Source organism: Empidonax traillii, unplaced genomic scaffold (genome assembly GCF_003031625.1).
Source record: "Empidonax traillii isolate 1590-97213 ecotype Southwest subspecies unplaced genomic scaffold, ASM303162v1 scaffold65:size4453928, whole genome shotgun sequence".
In the NCBI taxonomy this organism is placed as follows: Eukaryota; Metazoa; Chordata; class Aves; order Passeriformes; family Tyrannidae; genus Empidonax; species Empidonax traillii.
The window spans coordinates 4,318,672-4,338,505 of record NW_020955258.1 but is presented as its reverse complement, the minus strand read 5'-3'; the positions used below and the strand labels follow the sequence as shown (position 1 = coordinate 4,338,505).

At 35.3% G+C, this 19,834-nt stretch overlaps 1 protein-coding gene across 1 annotated transcript in view; it reads right to left on the bottom strand.

Annotated features, from left to right (window-relative positions):
• Positions 1-16,808, bottom strand: part of LOC114055692 (titin-like) — a gene marked incomplete at its 3' end in the record, with an annotated part of 131,673 nt that extends 114,865 nt beyond the window's left edge. Inside the window, exons 1-10 of the mRNA XM_027880087.1 lie at positions 16,596-16,808; positions 14,587-14,690; positions 10,351-10,554; positions 9,365-9,652; positions 8,509-8,597; positions 8,171-8,412; positions 6,167-6,446; positions 4,024-4,161; positions 953-1,210; positions 720-839 (exon numbers count right to left, since the gene is read on the bottom strand). Coding sequence (XP_027735888.1) covers positions 720-839; positions 953-1,210; positions 4,024-4,161; positions 6,167-6,446; positions 8,171-8,412; positions 8,509-8,597; positions 9,365-9,652; positions 10,351-10,554; positions 14,587-14,677 — 1,710 coding nt within the window. The remainder of the gene's footprint in view (positions 1-719; positions 840-952; positions 1,211-4,023; positions 4,162-6,166; positions 6,447-8,170; positions 8,413-8,508; positions 8,598-9,364; positions 9,653-10,350; positions 10,555-14,586; positions 14,691-16,595) is intronic.
• Between the last annotated feature and the right edge of the window lie 3,026 nt (positions 16,809-19,834).

Genomic DNA, 19,834 nt, shown 5'->3' with positions numbered 1-19,834 from the left:
TACTAATTACATAACTGTTGGTAATTAGAATAACTGAGGAGATTTCAAAATCTTATTATAGGTGAAATCATTTTTTTAAATATACACAAGTATTTAAATAAAAATGTTTTAGTAGTATTTTGTTACGTTTTAGGAAAAAATAATTCTTAAAATTCAGGTGAAGAGAGAAAGTATGCTTGAATGAGAAAATTATTTAACTGGAAAATATGAATATTATATGAAGGAGTCAAACAGAAGAGCGCAAAGAATAACATTAAAATATAGATGGTGTCATTTATGCAGTGTGGATTTTTTCTATTTAAAAAATTAGCTTAGTACATATTAATCTGCAAGGAAGAAAAAAAGCACTCTTTCCAGTCTTCTAGTGAACTGATGCACATAATAAGATTGAAGAGGGACAGTTCTGCTCTTTAAAAAATAATTTGCACAACAAATGTCTACAATTTCACCATTTGATAGGAAGTACTGAAGCTGCATTCTCAAACAGAATATAAAATTGGTTAAATAACTAATAATTATAAATCACATTTTAGCAATCCATCTGTCTGTTTACAGCAGTGTTCTTCATTAGTCAAACAAGCTTACAAAAATAACTAGAAAGCATACAACTCTTCTTGGGAAAGCCTCATTAGAGCGGGAGGAAAAGCCAAATGGAATGGGTCACCTACTGGGTATTGAAAACGAGCATGCTGGTCTTCTTGTATGTAACTTTAACTTACCTCATACGTATGGTCTGGTTTAGGAACAGCAACTTTGGCAACCGTGAAGTGAGGACTTGCTGTGCGGGGTCGTGGCTGTTCAACATGAATTATTTTCTCAGTTTCTGTTGCTCTTTTTATCTACACAAAGCAATGAAAAAAGTTGTTCACAATGTGATGCTGTTCTCCAAACTGAAAGAGATTTCAGTGGGACAAGGTTTGTGGAAAAGAACATAATGTAAACTGAGTCTAACCTCTTTTGATATATGAACTTCCTGCTTTTCAGCAGCTGAGATATGTTTCTCAGGAGGAACGTAAACAGTTTTAACTTCTTTAGTGACAACGTGATGTTCTGCTGGGGCCTCAGAAACACGGTCCTCTTTATACTCCAAAGTTTTCTGCTTTACATAAACTTCTTCTGCTTGTTCTGGTTGCCAAGGTGATCGAACACGTGCCTGATCAACTGCTGCAACAACTGTAGCTACAGCTTCAGCCTTTTTTCCAGCTTCAGTCTACAGATAACATTGTCGGAATTTATACAGATAGTCGTCATTATATTGAAAAATTACATACATGACAAATAGTTATGTTGCTCAGTATATTCCAGACGAGGAGAGAATGTATGCTTATGGAAAAGTCATGATGTAAACCTTTAAAGTACGCACTTGTAAATACACTTCCAAATCAGAAGTTTCAAATTGTTTCTCTAAGTGCTATCTCTGCAAATTCAGAATATATCTATGCTTCTTTCTTTATACATATTAATATTTGTCTACAAGCTCACTTTTAATACTTTATAGTCACATTTGTGGCCACTTGTCTAAGAGTATGCAGGTATGTAAATGTGCACATAGTTCTAAAGCATGTTCGTCAGCTCCATGTAACTATTAGATGCTACAAAAACTTAAGGAATGTGTCCAGCATCTTACATGAATGTATTTACTAAGAAATATACCCATAAAATTTTTTTCCACAAGTATACCTGTTAATTCAGTGCTAATCTATTTTAAAGGATTTTATAAAAGAAGGGAAACTGAGATTTCTGATAATTTGGAAATAATGCATTTGTATCAGGACTTCTATTTGTTTCTAATAACTGACAAATACTGTCAACTTCTATGTTATCAAGGTCCAAACTTCTGCCCAGTCCAATAGTAGGTAATAGGATGACTACTTGTATTTTTTAAAATTATTGTCATAAATGATCTGGATATAACAACAGAACAAATAAAACCTATGCCTTGTAAATGGGAAAAAAATGAATAGATAATTTCACTTTTATTTTGAAATTGTTACCAACTTAAACTAAAATAACTATTTATGAAGGTACTAGAATGAAGATACATAGATTTTAAATAAAAGCTGTTGGTAACTGTGCTCTTCTCCCACATATGAGAGTTCCTGGCTTTATTGTAATAGAAGAGGTTTTCTACTGTGACAGTCCTACTGAAACAAAGAAGTGTCAACAAGTGCCTGATAATCAGAAGCAATAAACTGGGCAGATCTGAATGGATGTTGAAGTTTGTATTGTACAAAGAACAGTTCAAACCTTAATAGAGAGAGGAGTTTTTTATCTAACAATCGTAAAGTTACAAGGAATCATCGTGTAGAAACAAGGACTGCAGAGTCAGAAATTTGAACGAGTAAACATTACTTGACAGGGAGGCTGTCACAGAGAAATCTGACATTTCCTAATAGGGTGGAATATAAATGTCTTGATCAGCAGAAACATAGTCATCCTGACTCTGTTACTTGACAATCATGACACTTAATGGGTATTAATGGAATTAATGTGAGAACATTCTGTTGTACCTAAACAGCTCTTAAGAGGTGAGGTGTGAAGATAAACCAAACTGTAACAGTACATTGGTTGTAATTTCTTCCCAGTTCGGGCACTCTGACTGGTGCTTTGGTTTTACCAGAGGCAATTCTTTTTGGAACTACTTTTTAATCTAGTTTTATAGCAGAAATAAAAGTTTCAGTTACATATGATCTTGAAAGACATTTGAACAATGAGAAAACATTTTGGAATGGTAACAGGGAAGGGGAATTAAGTGGTTAGGTCCTTGTGCATTGCACACGTCTCTGTATTATATCTATACTGGTAAGTATAGATATATATACTGGTAAGTTAAAATGCATTTCAGGAATCAGTCAGTTCGTTCCAAAAATCCAAAAGTCAGTCAGAAAATAATTATGAGCATCCTATTAATGAAAACAGAAGAGGAAGGTAGAGGTGAAATAATTTAGTCTAATTAGCAATAGGTCTAAAAGTTTGTCAGTGGAATAATCTTAGAAAAAAATGAGCTGGAAAAGTACAGTTAGTATTTTTTGAGGAAAACATGAGGTTTGTAAAGAAGAAAGGATAAAAACCGATTATGGTTATAATAGTGCTATTCACCTTTCCATGTGTTATGGTGATTTGTTCTTGTTTGGTAGCAATTCTTTCTTTACTTTTCGATATTGTGACCGGTGGTCTAGGTTTATCAGTGGTAATTACTACCTTAGGTACAGAAGGTTTCATATCTTCCTTTCTTATCTATTTTTTATGGTAAAGAAAAACAATAGTAATCAATTATGCCTGTTGTCAAAATCACACAGCTTTTTGGGAAAGCAGGACAAGGTTTCAGAATGGAAATCAATAAGAGATAAACATCACTTCAGAGTCGGAAAAATTCCTGTTAAACCAAATTATAGCCCATCTTATATGCTAGCTGAGAGAAGTGCATTCAAAGCCATTAACATAGTGCATTAATCTGTGTATGAATTAGAGAAGAATCTTCCCACTTCCTACTTAATTGTGATGTATCATTGCTATGTTTTGTAGAAAATGTTTGAATAAAAATAATTATTACTGACTTAACATTTATTCCCATTAGTGGAAAGAACTATTTCAGCAGTTACTCCAGCAAACAGTGGTTCCACAATATGGTCTAATAGATGCATTCAGTCCTCAAACAAATATGAACTTCATTAAATCAAACTCCAGACTAAACATCATGTCATGAAAGATGACATTTACAATTTATATTCAGAAAGCTACCTTCAGAGAAAAAAAACACAAACACCTCATTAAGCATCAGATGAAAACCCAAAGGATCAGAAGGGCAGCTGCACTCCTCTATAGATACACCTGCTATGAGGTCAGTAGAACTGGACCTGCAGTTCTAGCCTTATCTCTGGAATAACTTGCTTTATAAATTTTTTATTTTGTAATCTTTTCATAAAGAAAGACATCAAAGTTACGTTGCACATTTGATGAAGAATGATGTTTATAAACCTATTAGAGTATCTCAATGAACTAAAGATTGTAACATTTATTTACCTGTTCATGAGCTATGTGCACTTGCTCATGTATGGTAGATATTTCTTCTCTAGCTCTTGATATTCTTTCTTGTTCTCTGGCTTTGTCTGTGGCAATTATTACTGTGGGTACAGGAGTTTTCTCTGGTTCTTTTCTCACCTGGACATTTATGAATAAAGAAGTTTAAATGATGTATTATTTTAAAATATAAGGTATGTGATTTCCAATGCATTTGGAAAAAAGGATAGAAAAAAAGAAGAGGAAGAATGTCAAACTGTATTTTGAAATCATCTGGTCTGGAGACAACAATAACAACATAAACAGACTTTGTATGAAACATTTAACATAAAAATAAGAAAACATTCCATAAATGCTTGCTTTGATATTGAAAGCAGTAATAAGAATTTTAAAAAATGGGTCAGGGAAAAACTGTCCTGCATTATAATCAGTTTGAGAAAGTGTAGGATATTAAAGGCAAGTTTTAGGTAACTTTCACTTTGACAAGAATTCAGATGTAATGCCCAGGTGAATTTCTGTTTCTCAGTGCTTTAAGGAGAGGTTACACTTTCTTCCTTACACATTTTAACTATACTGCAAATGTAATCTCCTCTATAAACGCCCATCTTCATTAAGTCATCTTTGTCTGATAAAATACATGCTAAAATAATCTGAATTCAAGTCATTCATCGGTATTTTCAAAATTGATTTTAATGCAGAATGAGTTTTCCTCCTTTTTCTGACCCACTCTGCTGCCAACAAACAAAGCAGGCTACAAATGACAAGCTTAGAGACAAAATCAGAAAAAAAAAGCATTACCAAATTTAAGAACTGTTTCCTACATGTCAATTCTTTAAATGATTATGAATACTATCTAGTAAACTACCATACAATACATGAAAAAGAGAGTATTTCTAAATTAATGTTTTGCGAGTTTATCTACCACATTCTTAGGTATTAATAGTGGAAATGAAATTGAAAAGAAAAGACAGTCATCATTAAGCAGAGACAGGAAAATAATAGCAATGTAAACTGGAAGAGTGAACATATATAAAAGGGAAAAATAGCATAATGGTATATCATTTATCTTGTTCATAGGCTTGTCTTGTGTATGTCCATTTTTGAACAAGGTAGGGCATAAAAATCACAGGTAACATCTGTATTCACCTTTTCATGAGAGATGTGCCTTTGTTCTTGTGAAGTGACAATTCCTTCTCTAGTTCTTGATATCACTGTTTGTTTTGTGGCTTTATCACTGGTAACTACTACTGTTGCCTCCTTTTTAATCTGATTTTTATAGCAACAAATGAAAAACCAAAGTCATAAAATTAATTTAAAAAAATTGACGATCAAAATAAGAGGAGAAGGAAAAATAAGACAGGAATGCAAGGGAAGGAAAAATACTAAGGGAGAATTATTTTATTCCTAAGGGGGAAATTATAAATGAGATATTAGAGAAAAAACTTCATCATTGTAAGAACAATGTTAGCAAATAAGTGAAAAGGAAGAATACAGGATCACTTTCATAGAAGGCATTCTTAACCTTAAAAAAACAGTTTAAGAATAATTAGTTCAGTCCTGCTGTGATGGAATGCAATGGATAAGTGAATCACGAGCATTTCTTTACAGTCTAGCTTCTCTAAATGAGTATGCATGCTTTTGCAGTGCACTGGGTAATATCTGGTTAATTCCTCACAATCAGTCATGCCTTGTTTGCATGTTGGATGAAGGGATAAAAGGGATAAAAAACAAGAGAATGTCTGTGCTCTATTTCTACCTGCTCCTGAACAGGTTGAACGTGGACTGCAGTCATTGCTGTCCTTTTAGCAGTTTGCTCTACAACACTTGGAGCTGGTTCTCTCACCATGGCTTGATCCACAGCAGCAACAACCGTAGCAACAGCTGCTGTTTTTTCACTGTCCTTTCTCACCTATATTAGTCACATCAAAAGACACTTTTTCATGTTTTGCACACATTCAGAAGCACAAAACAAGTACAGAGACAAATGTTGCAAAAAAGCACTTCCATATTTGCAACAGAGCTCTCTCAACAGCAGATACACAGGTTTTTACACACAGCCTCTCAGATGCCATTTAGCAGATCTATTCAGCAGTGGTGAGACCCCACATAAAGCAAATCCAATGTTTTTTCCAGTAATAGACTTTACCTCTCTAGCACCAGTCAGCACCTCGCCAGCAGTAGCACCAGTGACGGTAACTTGTTCTTGGACCCCGTATCTCCCTTCCCATCTCTCTTCAGTTACTTGGGTAGTGCTTGTAGATACTCTTGTTTCCTGGGCTTCCATGGTTGCAGCATATCCTTCCTGCTTCCAAGGAGGAAGGACTTCAGCCCCAACTGTTGTCACTACATGTGGTTTACGTATTGGAGATGGAGACTTCACTGGTCTGATAGGTGAGGTGGAGATTCTTCCAGCAGGAGAAACCGATCTATTGAAAAAAATAGAGTATTGATGTAATTAATCCAGTGTCATACAATGACAACTGTATAAACAACTTCGGCCTGAACTTGATTTCACTCCCTAATTGGGGTATATTCAGCAATATGTAGTTTGATTTTAGAAGAAGTTTTTGAGGTGTTTGACTTGTAAATTACACTAACCTATGTGCCTGACAATATGCCTAATGTGTGTTTTTGCCATACTCATAACTGTAACGTCTTCTTAGTATCCTAGTTTCCAGAAAGAAATTAGAGCAAGTGGTCTAGGAAATTTCACTCAACCACATACATTTAAAATATAAAAATTCATCATGACTTTCATTTGCTCTATCCTAATTCTCCTAATAAAAATAATATAAAAGGCTTACATGCTCTAAGTATTACATATTACATTCATACTACATTCATAGTCCAATCTCTGTGGAGAGATAAAATGATTAATGCAACCAATCTTTGTAAAAATATCATGTGGCAATCACCTAGAAAAACAACTGTATCTACTCCTGTACCACATCTCATTTCCATGTGTCATCCATCCCTGTACTCATACTCCAGGCAAGCTTCTGATCAGTGCCTATCTTTTCCCCCATACTTACATTTACAAATCTCAACCACAATAATTGTTAGTCATTTGAAAAGTGCTAATTTCTAAATTCTGATATTTAAAAAATTCAATCTTAATCCTATCAGACAGTTTTAAAGCATTTCCCAAAATACTTTAATAGGTTTTCTAACTTAGAATTTCTTTGAGTGGAATTTGTTCTGTATTTCCCAGAGAACGTTAACAAATACCATCAGTAGGGGGCAGCAGCATCATATTACTTTTTAGATATATTTTCTAATGTGTTGTACGTCTAAAAGTGGTCTGACTAGCAAGGGAGTACAAACTTCTAGTTCCATATGCTCTCTAGATGGCACTATTTAATCCTTTTTTCTGTGTTTGCAGATTGCTAGTGATTATCAATCCATTTCTTTCTGTCTTTGCAAGTTATTCTCAATGGGGCAAAATTCACCAGCGTGTGTAACTCTGGCAACTTAAATGGGGCTCTTCTGAGCATTAAATGGGGCTCATCTTGGAGACTTTCCTTCCATGCTACTGGTGCTTCAGGATTCTGCAACTGCAGGCCTTCCAAAGCAATCTTCTCTTTACCTGCCTCTCAGAACAGACACCATGGGGTCTTTCAGACCATGAGCCCTGCTCTTCAAATCACTCACTTTCCCTCTCTAGAGGCTCTACACAGCAGAGTTAAACTTCATTTTTCCATAACCACCTTTAGCTTGCCTACCTTCAAAACATTATTTCTACAGTCATTACAGGACACACATGGAACATGTGTTCACATTTTTTTCCATGTTCTGTCATTATGTTTGTCACTGATCAGTGTCATTGCTCTTTTCTCTGTTTATCTAAAATAATCAAGGGCCACCTGTTCTACTGTTTTCTTCCCTTTCATCATGAACTTGGGGCTCTGAGTGCTATTTTGGCTCTATACAAGGCAATCAAAAGGGATTTTCTGTTATACTGGATAAAAAGTGTACATAGGAGGTACACAGTTGTATAGCAATGGTAAGTATAGTATATTATAACTAGTCACCAGAATAAACTCAGTAAGTAATGAGTGTCATTTTATGCCATGCTCTCATTCTACAGCATTACTGCTGTATGTGAAAGTGATTCAAAAAGCAATATCATTTGAAAGAATGGTAATTTTACCTTACTGGTGAGGGTGTTGGTGCTCTGACATGTCTTACAGGTGATGGTGATTGTCTAACAGGTGATGGTGATTGCTGTCGTGCCATCTGTGCTTTTGCAGCAGTTGGTGGGGTTGGTGATTTTGATGTAGGTCTAGGAGGCATTCGTGGAGGTGCTTTGTGTGGGAGCTGTTGGGCGGCTGCACCTTCCATAATCATTTCAACACTTGTAAGTGATCTGGCATCAAAGTGGGCTTCAGTCTTCTACAATGAAAAACAAGAGAAAAACACTAGGGTGAGATACTGTAGCAGTAATCATCCACATTTTAGCCTTACCTGCTTTGTTTTTGAAAATTATACCTTTTCAATTCTGGCTTGTCTTGTTTGTGAAATCTGAGCAGTCGAAACAATTGTCTTTGTCTTTTTAGCAGGAACGGCTTCTTCCTCACCTTTTGTAAGAGAAAACTTAGTCAGAAGAATTTCACATGGCAACAATCAATAAACAGTTGCAGAAATAAATGAATGATCAATTCCAAGTATATAAAAATTATATAAACAACAGAAAAGTAATTAGGGAACCGTTTGTTTTTTCTGCAATATCTGTAGACAGATAATTGTGAAAATAGTTGAAACAATATTACTGCATTACTAAGTCATTAGAAAAAAAACCAAACCCAAACAATCAAACAAACAAAACCAAACAAAAACCAAACCAGAACACATTTATTGTGATTCTTCATATCAGTCCTAGATCTGAAAGGATTACACAGTCTGGAAGCCTAAATGAGGTGAAATCCAAGCAAGAGTACTCGGGGTAGCATGACTCACTGCTACAATTTTCTACCTAAATACTGTCTTCACCCTCACCTGCCTGGTTTACAAGACCTTGTAGAGTTATGCAGCCTAATATATCTATTCTGTCAAAGCCAGCTATCAAATACAAAATGAGAACAACTCAAAGTATCCCACACTTTTTTCTATCTATTATATCTTGCATTTAAAGAAGACCATTCTGGAGAAAAGGTCCTTTTCAATCTCAGACAAAAATCTTTGGCAAATTTCATCAAAGACACTGTTTTTTTTTTTCACAGCAAGTTAATAATTCCTTAGAAAGAAGTTATAAATTAACCTATTGATATAACTTTGATGAAGTGGTGTGTATTGAATCACTACAATGAATGGCTATTTTCATGGCTAGCAACTTCAGTTCTGTTACCTTGAATTAGCAGTTCAGCTGTTGAAGTAGCACGTCCCATACTATTTGTGGCATTTACTGAATAGGTGCCGGAGTCTTCAGGGTATGCTTCTGCAATTATTAAGCTGTAAAGGTCTCCTTCTTGTGAAATTTTAAAATCGGGGGAGCTTTTGATTTCTACTCCATCCCGATAGAACTTCACCACAGGTGTAGGGATTCCAGTCACTCTTACGTCAAGTCGAACTTGACTTCCCTGCCTTGCAGTCATGCTCTGTAGTCGTTGTGAGAAGTTTGGTGGTGCTGTTCCAGCTGCATTTTTATTGAAAAAGGAAATAGAAAAGCAATAATGTTTGTTAGAAAGAATTGTAGGGACTACATACTTTCATTACTAGACGTGCACAAGGACTATTTCTCTTCCACATGCTACTGACAGATGATAGTACCTTCTGAAAAATTCAAAACATTAGAGGTTGATTTGCCAAAATGCAAACACCCTTAACTTTTTTCTTGCATTTAAAATTACTGATATTTCTGATTATGCCTGCGATTGCAAATGTTTCTAGAATTACTGATGCATTGATTATAACCACAGGCATTAAGCACAGTCTCTTGGGTATGGCCCTTTATGTGAGTTATCCTGTTAAATATAATTTATTTCATTAAATATCATTAGGGTCTCCATCCTGAAGAACTTTACCCTTGCTTTTACGAGTAGTTCAAATATACTCAGAGTGGAAATATAGAGGGCTAAGCCAGAAGCCTGAATAAGAGTTTACAAGATCAAGATTAAACTTTAACAGCTAAAGTGTAAAGGACACGATTAAACATTCCTGATGAGAACATATGCTGAGTTCTAGACTGCTTTAGGAAAAGGAGAGTGGTTTGCTATATTTTGCTGACGACATACTTCAAATCTGAACTTTTTTCATTATCTGTGACTCTTCTGCTATCACTCTCTTTCTCACATTGTTAGCAGACAGAGGAGCATTTCTTTAGCTGCTTTATACCTGTGACAAGCAGCTCAGCAGTACTAGTTGCTTGCCCAGATCCATTGGTGGCTTGTACGGTGTATCTTCCGCTGTTTGCTTCTGTCACGGTGGGGATCACCAGTTTAGCGCGGCCATCACTAAACGAGATCTGCACACCGGGCAGAGTTGCAGCAGAAAGAACCTGGCCATCCCGATACCAGCTCACCTCAGGAACTGGGAAACCTAAAGGAAAAAGAAGACATGGAGATTCAGATGCTATGAAATTCCAGAAATAAAACATTATCATAATACACACTCGTGTATTCATGGTTATAGTGGAGCATAATGGCATAGGCACTGATGTATGATTATACGTCCAGTGACACAGTAGCAAAGGAATTTTAGAAAGGTCTTTAAAATGCACAGAGCAATAGGGCAGCTGCACAAGCTCCTGCATTTAGGAAATCACTTGAATAATGAGGGGACTGCAGTGTTTGGCAACCCTGTTCAGGAATAAAACTTCATCATAATCATGAGGGGGATGGATTAAAGCAAATGAGGCATTTTTAAAATTTATTTGCTAGAATCTAAGTAGCATTGCTTATTGATAACGAATTTACCCAGTCCAACAGTTTGGAGACAATGTAAAAATCAGTACTTCCCACCAAGTTAAGTATTTTTCTAACACTACATGCTTTTAGAAAATGAAGTGACAGAAAAAATGATTGATGTAGACTTTAAAATCAAGTGCTATCCAAGTTTTGAGGGTTTTGATTCCTTTTTCTCAAATTTTTTGAGTTTGATTGACAGAAGTCATCTGGAATCAGCTGATCTTTTCAAATATATTGATCTTGTTCAAATATATTATTCTTTTGTTGTCAGGGTCATGAACCAGACTCTTCTGGCCAGAAAAATCTAATGGTGATTTTAGATTCCCAGTGGAAACTCTCTTCACAGTTTTCTACTCAGTCAAAATTATTGATCAACTGAAATCCATTTGATGAATAAGTAAAATTTTTATATGAGCCGTGTAAGTGGAACAGCTAATTTAAGGAGATGGTCCCAGTTTAAAGTCTTTTTTGTAGTCCTAGAACACCATTTCTTCAAAATTAAAACTCCCACAAATTCACTTCATGTATGTCTCCACTCAACCCAAATCACCAACTGAACTATATTGGGGCTCAGGAATGAAATCTGAGACTGTATTTACAGCTGAAGTAATTTTCTCAGTTCTACTCTGTGGTTTGGACTGTGTGAGATTAAAATGAATGAGAAGCTGAGATACATAGATTTGAACTTTCACTGGTTGGCTGCAGTCACACCAGACTTAATTAGGAAAGTTTAAAATTTGACTCGTAGTAAAATACTGAAATTTAGACATAAGTAAAACAAACTCTCACACACAGAGAATGTGGACAGTTTTAGAGATGATTAGGAATCAAAAGATTAAAAATAGCAGTTAATTTCATAGATGGAAGTTATCAAACAGCCCTGATGGGAAGGTATACTTCAATTTTGTACTACTGGTGTAGGACGACTTGGGCATTATCAGCATAAACATAGAGTATCCAGCAGATCCCAGTGATTCCATTCAGAGCTACGTGTCTTCAAAATTTTGTAAAAATTAGTTTAAAAACATTTTAAGGCAAAAACATGTCCTCTACAGAGGATTTCTTGTAACATCAAAATGTTTTATTTTCTTGGGGCAGCATTATATGATAATTAGCAAACATGGGAGTTTATGTGGCAGGTTGAAAAGGTCTGCATTCTATAAATGGAGTATATTTTGATGCCTCAAACTGTTATATCCAAGGGATCCAAAGATAGAAGCCATTTTGAAAATCTAAGCTCAAATTAATAACAAAAAAACTCAACTCCACAAATTTACTAGCACTCTGCTAGTTCCATGCCAGACAGCTACCCACTAAAGGGTAAGATCTATCTCAGATTATAGATATTTTTGCCTCGTCCATATGGAGCAGAGATTTGCTTCTAGATGTGACAACTGACACTATGATTTCACTATTAATTTTTAGGACAATATTTTTCATTTTATTCCTTTTTAATTCAACTGTCCTTGAGGTTTTTTGAACTTTAATGCCAAAAAGAGGAAAAACAATCCAAAGTGCCTCAAATCCACTGCTTAAGTAATTGAATTAAATGAGATTATTCTGACAATGATGTGAGAGGAACTACCAACTATGTGCTGCTTTCAACATAAGCATAGTTTAAAGGCTGTCTTGCACTGGGTAATACCTGAAAATATAAGTTCAAAGAGAGGTAGGCAGGGTAGAGGTTAGTTCTTTATGAAAAAAAATCAAACTTGATCAGTGCTGTGGAGACATGAGGATGGGCACAGTTCTCATGCTGGCAGCACTTCTGACTTCCTTGTCTCATGACCCCTGAGCCGCTGCTGACCCAGCAGGACACCCCTTGCTCCAGCATTTACTGCTTTTAATCACAGGGTTTGTGTCTTCTGTGTTTTGTGAGAGTTCTGTTACGTGTTCGGTATTTATGTCTCATATCAAACCTTTGTAATGTGGCACTTAATTCACAGTCTAATATAACAGTAAAATTCATTTGTTCTAGTTTACAAAGAGGAAAATAGCATCTCAGGTGGTTGCTAAGCTCTTCTTGATACTCTTAGATTAAATGAACTTTTCACATTTGAATTGTAGCTCTGTATTAATACTTGACTTGTATATAAAAAATCAGTGTTATCAGAGATAAAAAGAAATTCTGCATTTCAAATTCACAATATTTCATTATGGATAGGAAGGGCAGAATAAAGCTGTGTAGTCCTTTATGCAATTAGTTCAAGAAAGAAAACTCTCCTGTTAGTAACACCTTAGAAAAACTAAATGCTAAGTCACTGTTTGATCTTTCAACCTTGGTGGATGCCTTTAGGGCAGGAAAGATATACCAGAATCTCACAATGTGAACAAAAGCTAAAAAGAGATTGACTCACAAGATATTTGAAACTAACATCCAATATGGCATGTTATTAGAAAAACTGAGGCAGCTTCACTTAGTAAGAAATCAAGTTCCCCTCCCTAGTATTCCATGATATCACACAAATGAAAATAGCCAATATCATACATTGAGTCCTAATATTAACATCTTATCTTGTTCTGATGATATATTTATATATTTGTAATAAGAATTGTAATCAACCATGGAAAAAACTTTTCACAGAATATTGTCAGTGTACAGGCAAGAAGAGAAGATCAGGGCAATTAACTGAAGAGCAAGGGCCAAAGAACAGAATATGGTATGAGAAAAAAAATATCATGTATGTAGACTACAGGACATGTTCAAACCCCTTGTGTGAACTAGTGTTATCCAAAGGGACCAGGGGATGAACCACAGTGGATTATAGATGTCAGAGATCTTTATAGCTGGACAGATCATGTGTTTGCACCTGTCACAGAGCATCTGAGTAGTGTTTTATGGTATGTGGATCATCACATTGCTAATGCCTGTAAGACAATATAATTCCATCAGCAGAGAACACATGTCATTTCTCCTTAGTCACTGCCGAGGTCAGAGACACTCTTAGAACAGGGTGTTGGTTATCTGGTAACGTTATCTCAGGAGTTTGCATGGGGTTTTGCACAAGATAGGGTGTTTGAATACCATGTAGACTGGAGAAATGAAGTATCCTGTAAATTATGTGGCATCTGGCATCTTTAAGTAGCATCAACAACTTAAATTATATTAATCTATCCTTCATCTACCAACCAAATCAGCATTACACATTATGTGTAATGCTAGGTTTTCTACCCTCTTCAGTCACCAGGTGGACCTAGATTTTGTGTTTTTAACCCCGTTGCTGGAACTCTGGAATTAAGTAAAGTTAATGGCACAGGAGGGAGAAATACAGCTTAGCTAGAGTAAGGCTTAGCACAAGGTCATTGAAGAACTAGCACAAGCCTTGCCCTTTGCACCTTCACTCCTCATTCTGTCCAATCATCATCTAAACAAGATTATTCTCTCTGCACCCATATAAATTTCCCTTATTAGCAGAGTATGCAGGATGATTGGCTACTACTTGGTCAGTAACTTCATGCAGCATGTTTGTACATACGTGACAGCACCTCACAGTGCTGATCAGTACAGTATGATATGGATATATATCCATATTTCAGCACTCATCTTCACCCATTCAGATCAGATTACAATCATGGAAAATGTTATCCTTTTTCTTAGCATAAACATTAGAAAAAAAAAGTAATAAAAAATAATAAATCTTGGAAGAATGAAGCAAAACCTTACCACTAATATGAGCCTCAAAGGTTGCGGCACTACCCTCCAGTGCCACAACACTTTGTAATGGCTGCGTAAATGTTGGTGCTTTTGTCGTCATCTTTACAGGCACTCTGCAAGCAAAAAAATACCATCATTAGATATAAATAGTGAAAATGTTATTATATGCACTGCCTTCTTGCTAGATTTTAAGAGTATTTGTAATTATTTTCAGAACAATTTACTCGTTAGTTTTAAATCAGAATGGCCTGGTGAAATGTGAAGAGTGTAGATTTTGACACAGTTGTACAGCAGATTATTCTTAGAGAATGCTTGGCTGAATTAGATGTGAAACCATTATATTTAGTGGAGCTGTGCTTTAGCATTGCAAGTGTGCAGCAGAAGACAAAATTCTGCTTAACTCACTGCATGACCTTCCACAGGTCACCCAGCCTCTATTCATCTATTAACTTTTTTATCTGAAGAGAAAATAATTTCCATGTATAATTTCTTAAAATGTTTTGTTGGTGTAAAGCATTTGCATTTTCCAGTGAGAAGATATCTAGGTCACTAAGCAGGAACTGAAAGAATGTGAAAGTCTTCAATGTATTTGGCTCATAATAATGATCAAAATTACAGGAAACAATTTTAAAAGCAGTCTGTAAGTAGTGAATTTCTTTTTACAGAAGCATATTGACATTAAAGATGCAGATAAAATTCTAGTCTTTCTTAGAGAGTATCTCAGTGGAATTTTGAATATGGGAAGACAGCAACCTTCGAAATGTGAGCTAGGATATAAGGTAGCCACTGACACTGATGGCTTGAACAACTGCAGAGCCATGTGAAATCTGAAAGTAAGTTTGCTTTCTCTTGCTATGCCAAAAGATCCCACTTGGAAATAGCACACTGCACTAGAAAAGTATTTTATATTTGCATGAGCATATTTATTTACTGATGTAAAATCATGTGGTTTTTAAAAATGTAGCTAGTATCTTTTTTTATAGTATTATACATCTATTAAAGTTATAATTTTTCTCATTTTAAAATTCCCCTGAGAGCATATTAGGTCTTAACAAACAAGGGTTAACCCCAAAATTTTTTCAAGCCAATCTTGCTCACATACTTAATTCAGTTTACTTTGGCTTTTGTGTCAGATTTTATGACAATCCCAAGCTTAACTCAAAAATGAGAAAGCAAAGTTTCTTTCACTCTGAGCCAAATTTATTCTACCTTTCATAGGGGTAAAAATTCTTCATTACATGAATGCCTTCACAGAAGTCAGGGCCTGATGCATACATACAGTAAGTGCATAAAGGCAGAAGTGAATATTCAGCTTAAGTTGTGACTATGTTTTGAAGCTCACCCAAAATATATGGAAACATTATCAAAGCTTGTAGTTTCCTGACTTCAGAACAGATCAGAAATAATTTACTTACATAAAATTGTTATTGAGTTTACACATAGTTTATATATTTCATTGTCTAGGCAAATTCTGGTGATGAAGATCTGATCTTATAAGGGTTCTTGTATAATTAGAATTGAAACTATGTGTCTGAAATGTCATGTTCCAGAAATAACCTTTACAGCTCTGAATGACAGCAGACAAGTGTTCCAGAGCTGCCATGTAACTGATACCTTAGCAGTTGTTTCCCTTAAAAAGTCATCAGTGCTTAGCTGATACCATATGCATTTTATCAGAGCTATTCTGGGAGCTTCTCAGTTTATCTCTCAGTAGCATAACCTTGAACACTCCCAAGAGAAAGGAGTTTTTAAGCTAAGCAGATGTTTCCATACACTTTTAAAACCTTAATTTATATAGTCTTTAACAATAAAATATACTTGAAAAAAACTTCTTGCTGAGAGTTACGAAAGCTTACTCCAGTAACTTAAGATACAATCTTGACAGAGAATTTAAGTGCTCCATGTCTATATCCTGAAACCTATACCCCCCCATGACCAAATTTATAAAAACTAGATTGTATCAGGAATATTAATGACTGATAAAACATTTTTTACACCAGCAGAAACACGACACTAACCTGATCTCTCAAAGTGCCTGCAAGAGTGGGCTAAGCCCAACGAAATCTTCTTGAACGACGTCCTTATCCCGAGTAAGATTTCTTTAGACAATCCCAGCATGAGAATTGTAGAGCCTCTAATCATAAAAAACAAAACTACACGGTCTCGACAGTGTAGTTTTGTTTTTTTGCAATCCCTACACCCGAGGCGAGGCGGGGAATGCTCGACTGCTCAGAAGTGCTAACATAGTTGTTTCGCTTTATATACCCCAGCTCTGCTGACAGATCTGCCTCATCATGTCAGTGCCAGTTCTGATTGGTTTCCTAAAAGAAAGTATCCTGTGAGAGGGGATTCACTCTCTGTAACCATACACCACCTGTTGGTTTTGATTGACAATGCTAATTTTGGAGGCACAAAAGGGATTCACTAAGGAAACCTCAGCCGTTCCAAAGCTTTTGACTTATAATTCAATTTTGTTTATAATGTGCAGTTTACAAGCCATTGCAAATTTCCTAAGTCACAATCACAAGACAAAGAAAGTAATAAAGAAGCATTTTAGCAAAGCATATGAACGAGTCACAAGTCATCATATCAGTGAGATTCAGCCTTACTTTCTTTCATTATAAACACCCAAGAAGCTACCAAATGCATCTGTCAATCACCAGACTAAATAAGTATGCTGAGCTCAGATATGTGGTTGCCCACTATTAGAATACACTGTTTAATTTTTTTTCCTTTAACTTTGAATTCTAAAATTGTATTTGGTAATGCATAGATTTGGTGTGGGGGGTTTTGTTTCCTTCACAATTTTTCCGTTGGATGTTCCAAGTAGTGAAGCTTAGCAAACAGTAACGTACAACGGGCAGCAATACAAATATGAAAGTAAAATTACATAAAAATGCTTTAATTTCTAAACCCTCCCAGATTTTAAGTCTAATAGCTTTTTCTAGACCTGTGTAACCTTGTGAAGATCACAGTTAGTCAGCCATGGAATAGCATATTAGTTTGTGAACTTCCACTAGCCCAGCTTTGTCACTGATGTGCTGATTGTACCATTAGAGTGGTTACTTCTGAATCAGACACCAGTTAGAAGACTACTCTTATTTATGGCTGGAATGGGAGGTGTTTTACTGCAACACCATATTTGCCTGTTTCCATTCCTGCCTTCTTATTCAAAAATCCTTTTCCTTCTCCATGAAGTGGAATATATGTAATGCACATCTAGAAAGCTCTAGACTACTTCTGTGCTTAAAATCAAGCATGTGCTTAGCTGGTTTGATTAATGGAGGAGTTCAGTCTGCTGTTACCAAGTTCTACATTGAAAAGGATCTCCTTGAGGATACCTAGAGAAATAAACACAGACTCCAGTTCTGTACTGTCAGCTGCACTTGTGTTTGAAAACAACATGAAGGAAACCTCTTAGCAGGAGATTCAGAAATGAGAAAGCCAAGGACAAAGAAACTTTCAGCGCTGCAAGAGAGTATGAACACTATAGTTTGCAGATTTGAAAGAAACAAGAAATTCCATATTGCTGTGATCTCATAAAATAACTTCAGAAATTTGATCTGCCCTTTAATTTATCCATCCCATAAGGTGGTGACTTCATGACTACTCTTGGCATGCAGCAGTATTAACAGCAAACAAACTGGAGAAATATTCTCTGCACTGGTACTACCTGGACTCTCACAGAGGTTGAAAGTCAAAGTTTTGTGACTCAGTTGTGACTTTTTCTTGCAAATAGATGTCAGAGAGCCTAATCACTCTGTACAAGACTTGGTATAATAGGAAATGCAACTCTACACAGTAAGGGGAAGGTCAAGTTAGTTTCTACTAAAAGACACAAAATGTCCAAGGAAAGTTGTTTAAAGAGTATAAAATTTCTAATTCTAAACAGAGACCTGCTAAATTAGCGGATGGTTGTTTTTCTCTGTATTTAAACCCCAAATAGTCAATGAAAAATCAAACTTGGATTAAAAACACAGGCTAGTATTGCAAACTTAAAAAATACAGCCAGCCTAATGATGATGTCTAAGTCAAATAAACAATGAAAAAATTTATGAACATGTAATAATTTCTAAATGGCAGAAATGCACAAACTGTCATTTATGAAGTTACAAGATGGTCAGAAGTTCAAATTTTTCTATTTCAATCAAGTCAACAATGACTTAATAATAGAAAGTTACAAGGAAAAAGTTTTGCTGCATTCAAATAAGTAAACAATATTTTATTTTAAAAATATTGAATTTTAAAAATTAAGTTCCCTTTTTTATTTGAACTTTTACATTTGCTTTTGATCTTTATTAAATCTATTTTCATTCCAACAAAAGTTTTTACCTTCTCAGCTTTTTAATCTGAATACAGAAATTATGAAATTGAAGAGTAAAATATTTACCTAATGTCCTCGAGTAAATTTGAATGCATGCCTTCTGTCACATTTATATCACATCATTTTTTTTTCGTGTCATATAGTGCATCCACAATAAAAAGCTGAAGGATGACTTCAGTCCTATTATTGTGTAGCAAAGACACTGCTGGTAAAAATGATATTGTTTTTTGCTCCAAGTTGTAACAAAAGTCAGATCCAGATAATGACAAACACTTTTTTTTTTTTATGTAGATATTTAAATTGTAGATAGTTATAAAAATTTCATCATTTGCTTCAGTCTGCTACTATTTGAAGGATGAACTATATATTGCCCAAGTTACTATAATATATGTACAACACTGTAGGCCACAACACATTTAAGAAATAGCAGGTAATCTTCAACACAGTGAAACATTGTGGTGTGGACACCAGCAATCTCTTTGTATGAGATCCACTTTGATAAATTCTAATCATCCCAGTGACTTCATGAGTGGAGCTGCACAAAAGGAACGATTACTTTGATAGGCCAACATGAAGATGCTTTGAAAGCTAAAGACTAGTCAGCTGAAAGACAAAATTCATTCTTTTTTGAACACTGAAATCTGTACTGTCAACATGTACTAACTGCCACTTAGGCAAGTTTTCAATGTGCTTTTTTGAATGGAATCTCCTAATATAATTTTTTAAAAATTCACAATCTTTCCTTCATTATTTGTCAAGTAGTGGTGTTCTACTACTAGTGTAGTGTGCTGCAGCTGCACAACCAATATAGCATAAATTCTGCTTTCCTGCTCCCTTAGTCTGTTTACACATGCTAATTTACAAACTGTGAAAAAAGAATCAGTATCTTTACCATTTCCTTCTCTGCTTACATTTTCTCTCACTCCCTTAATT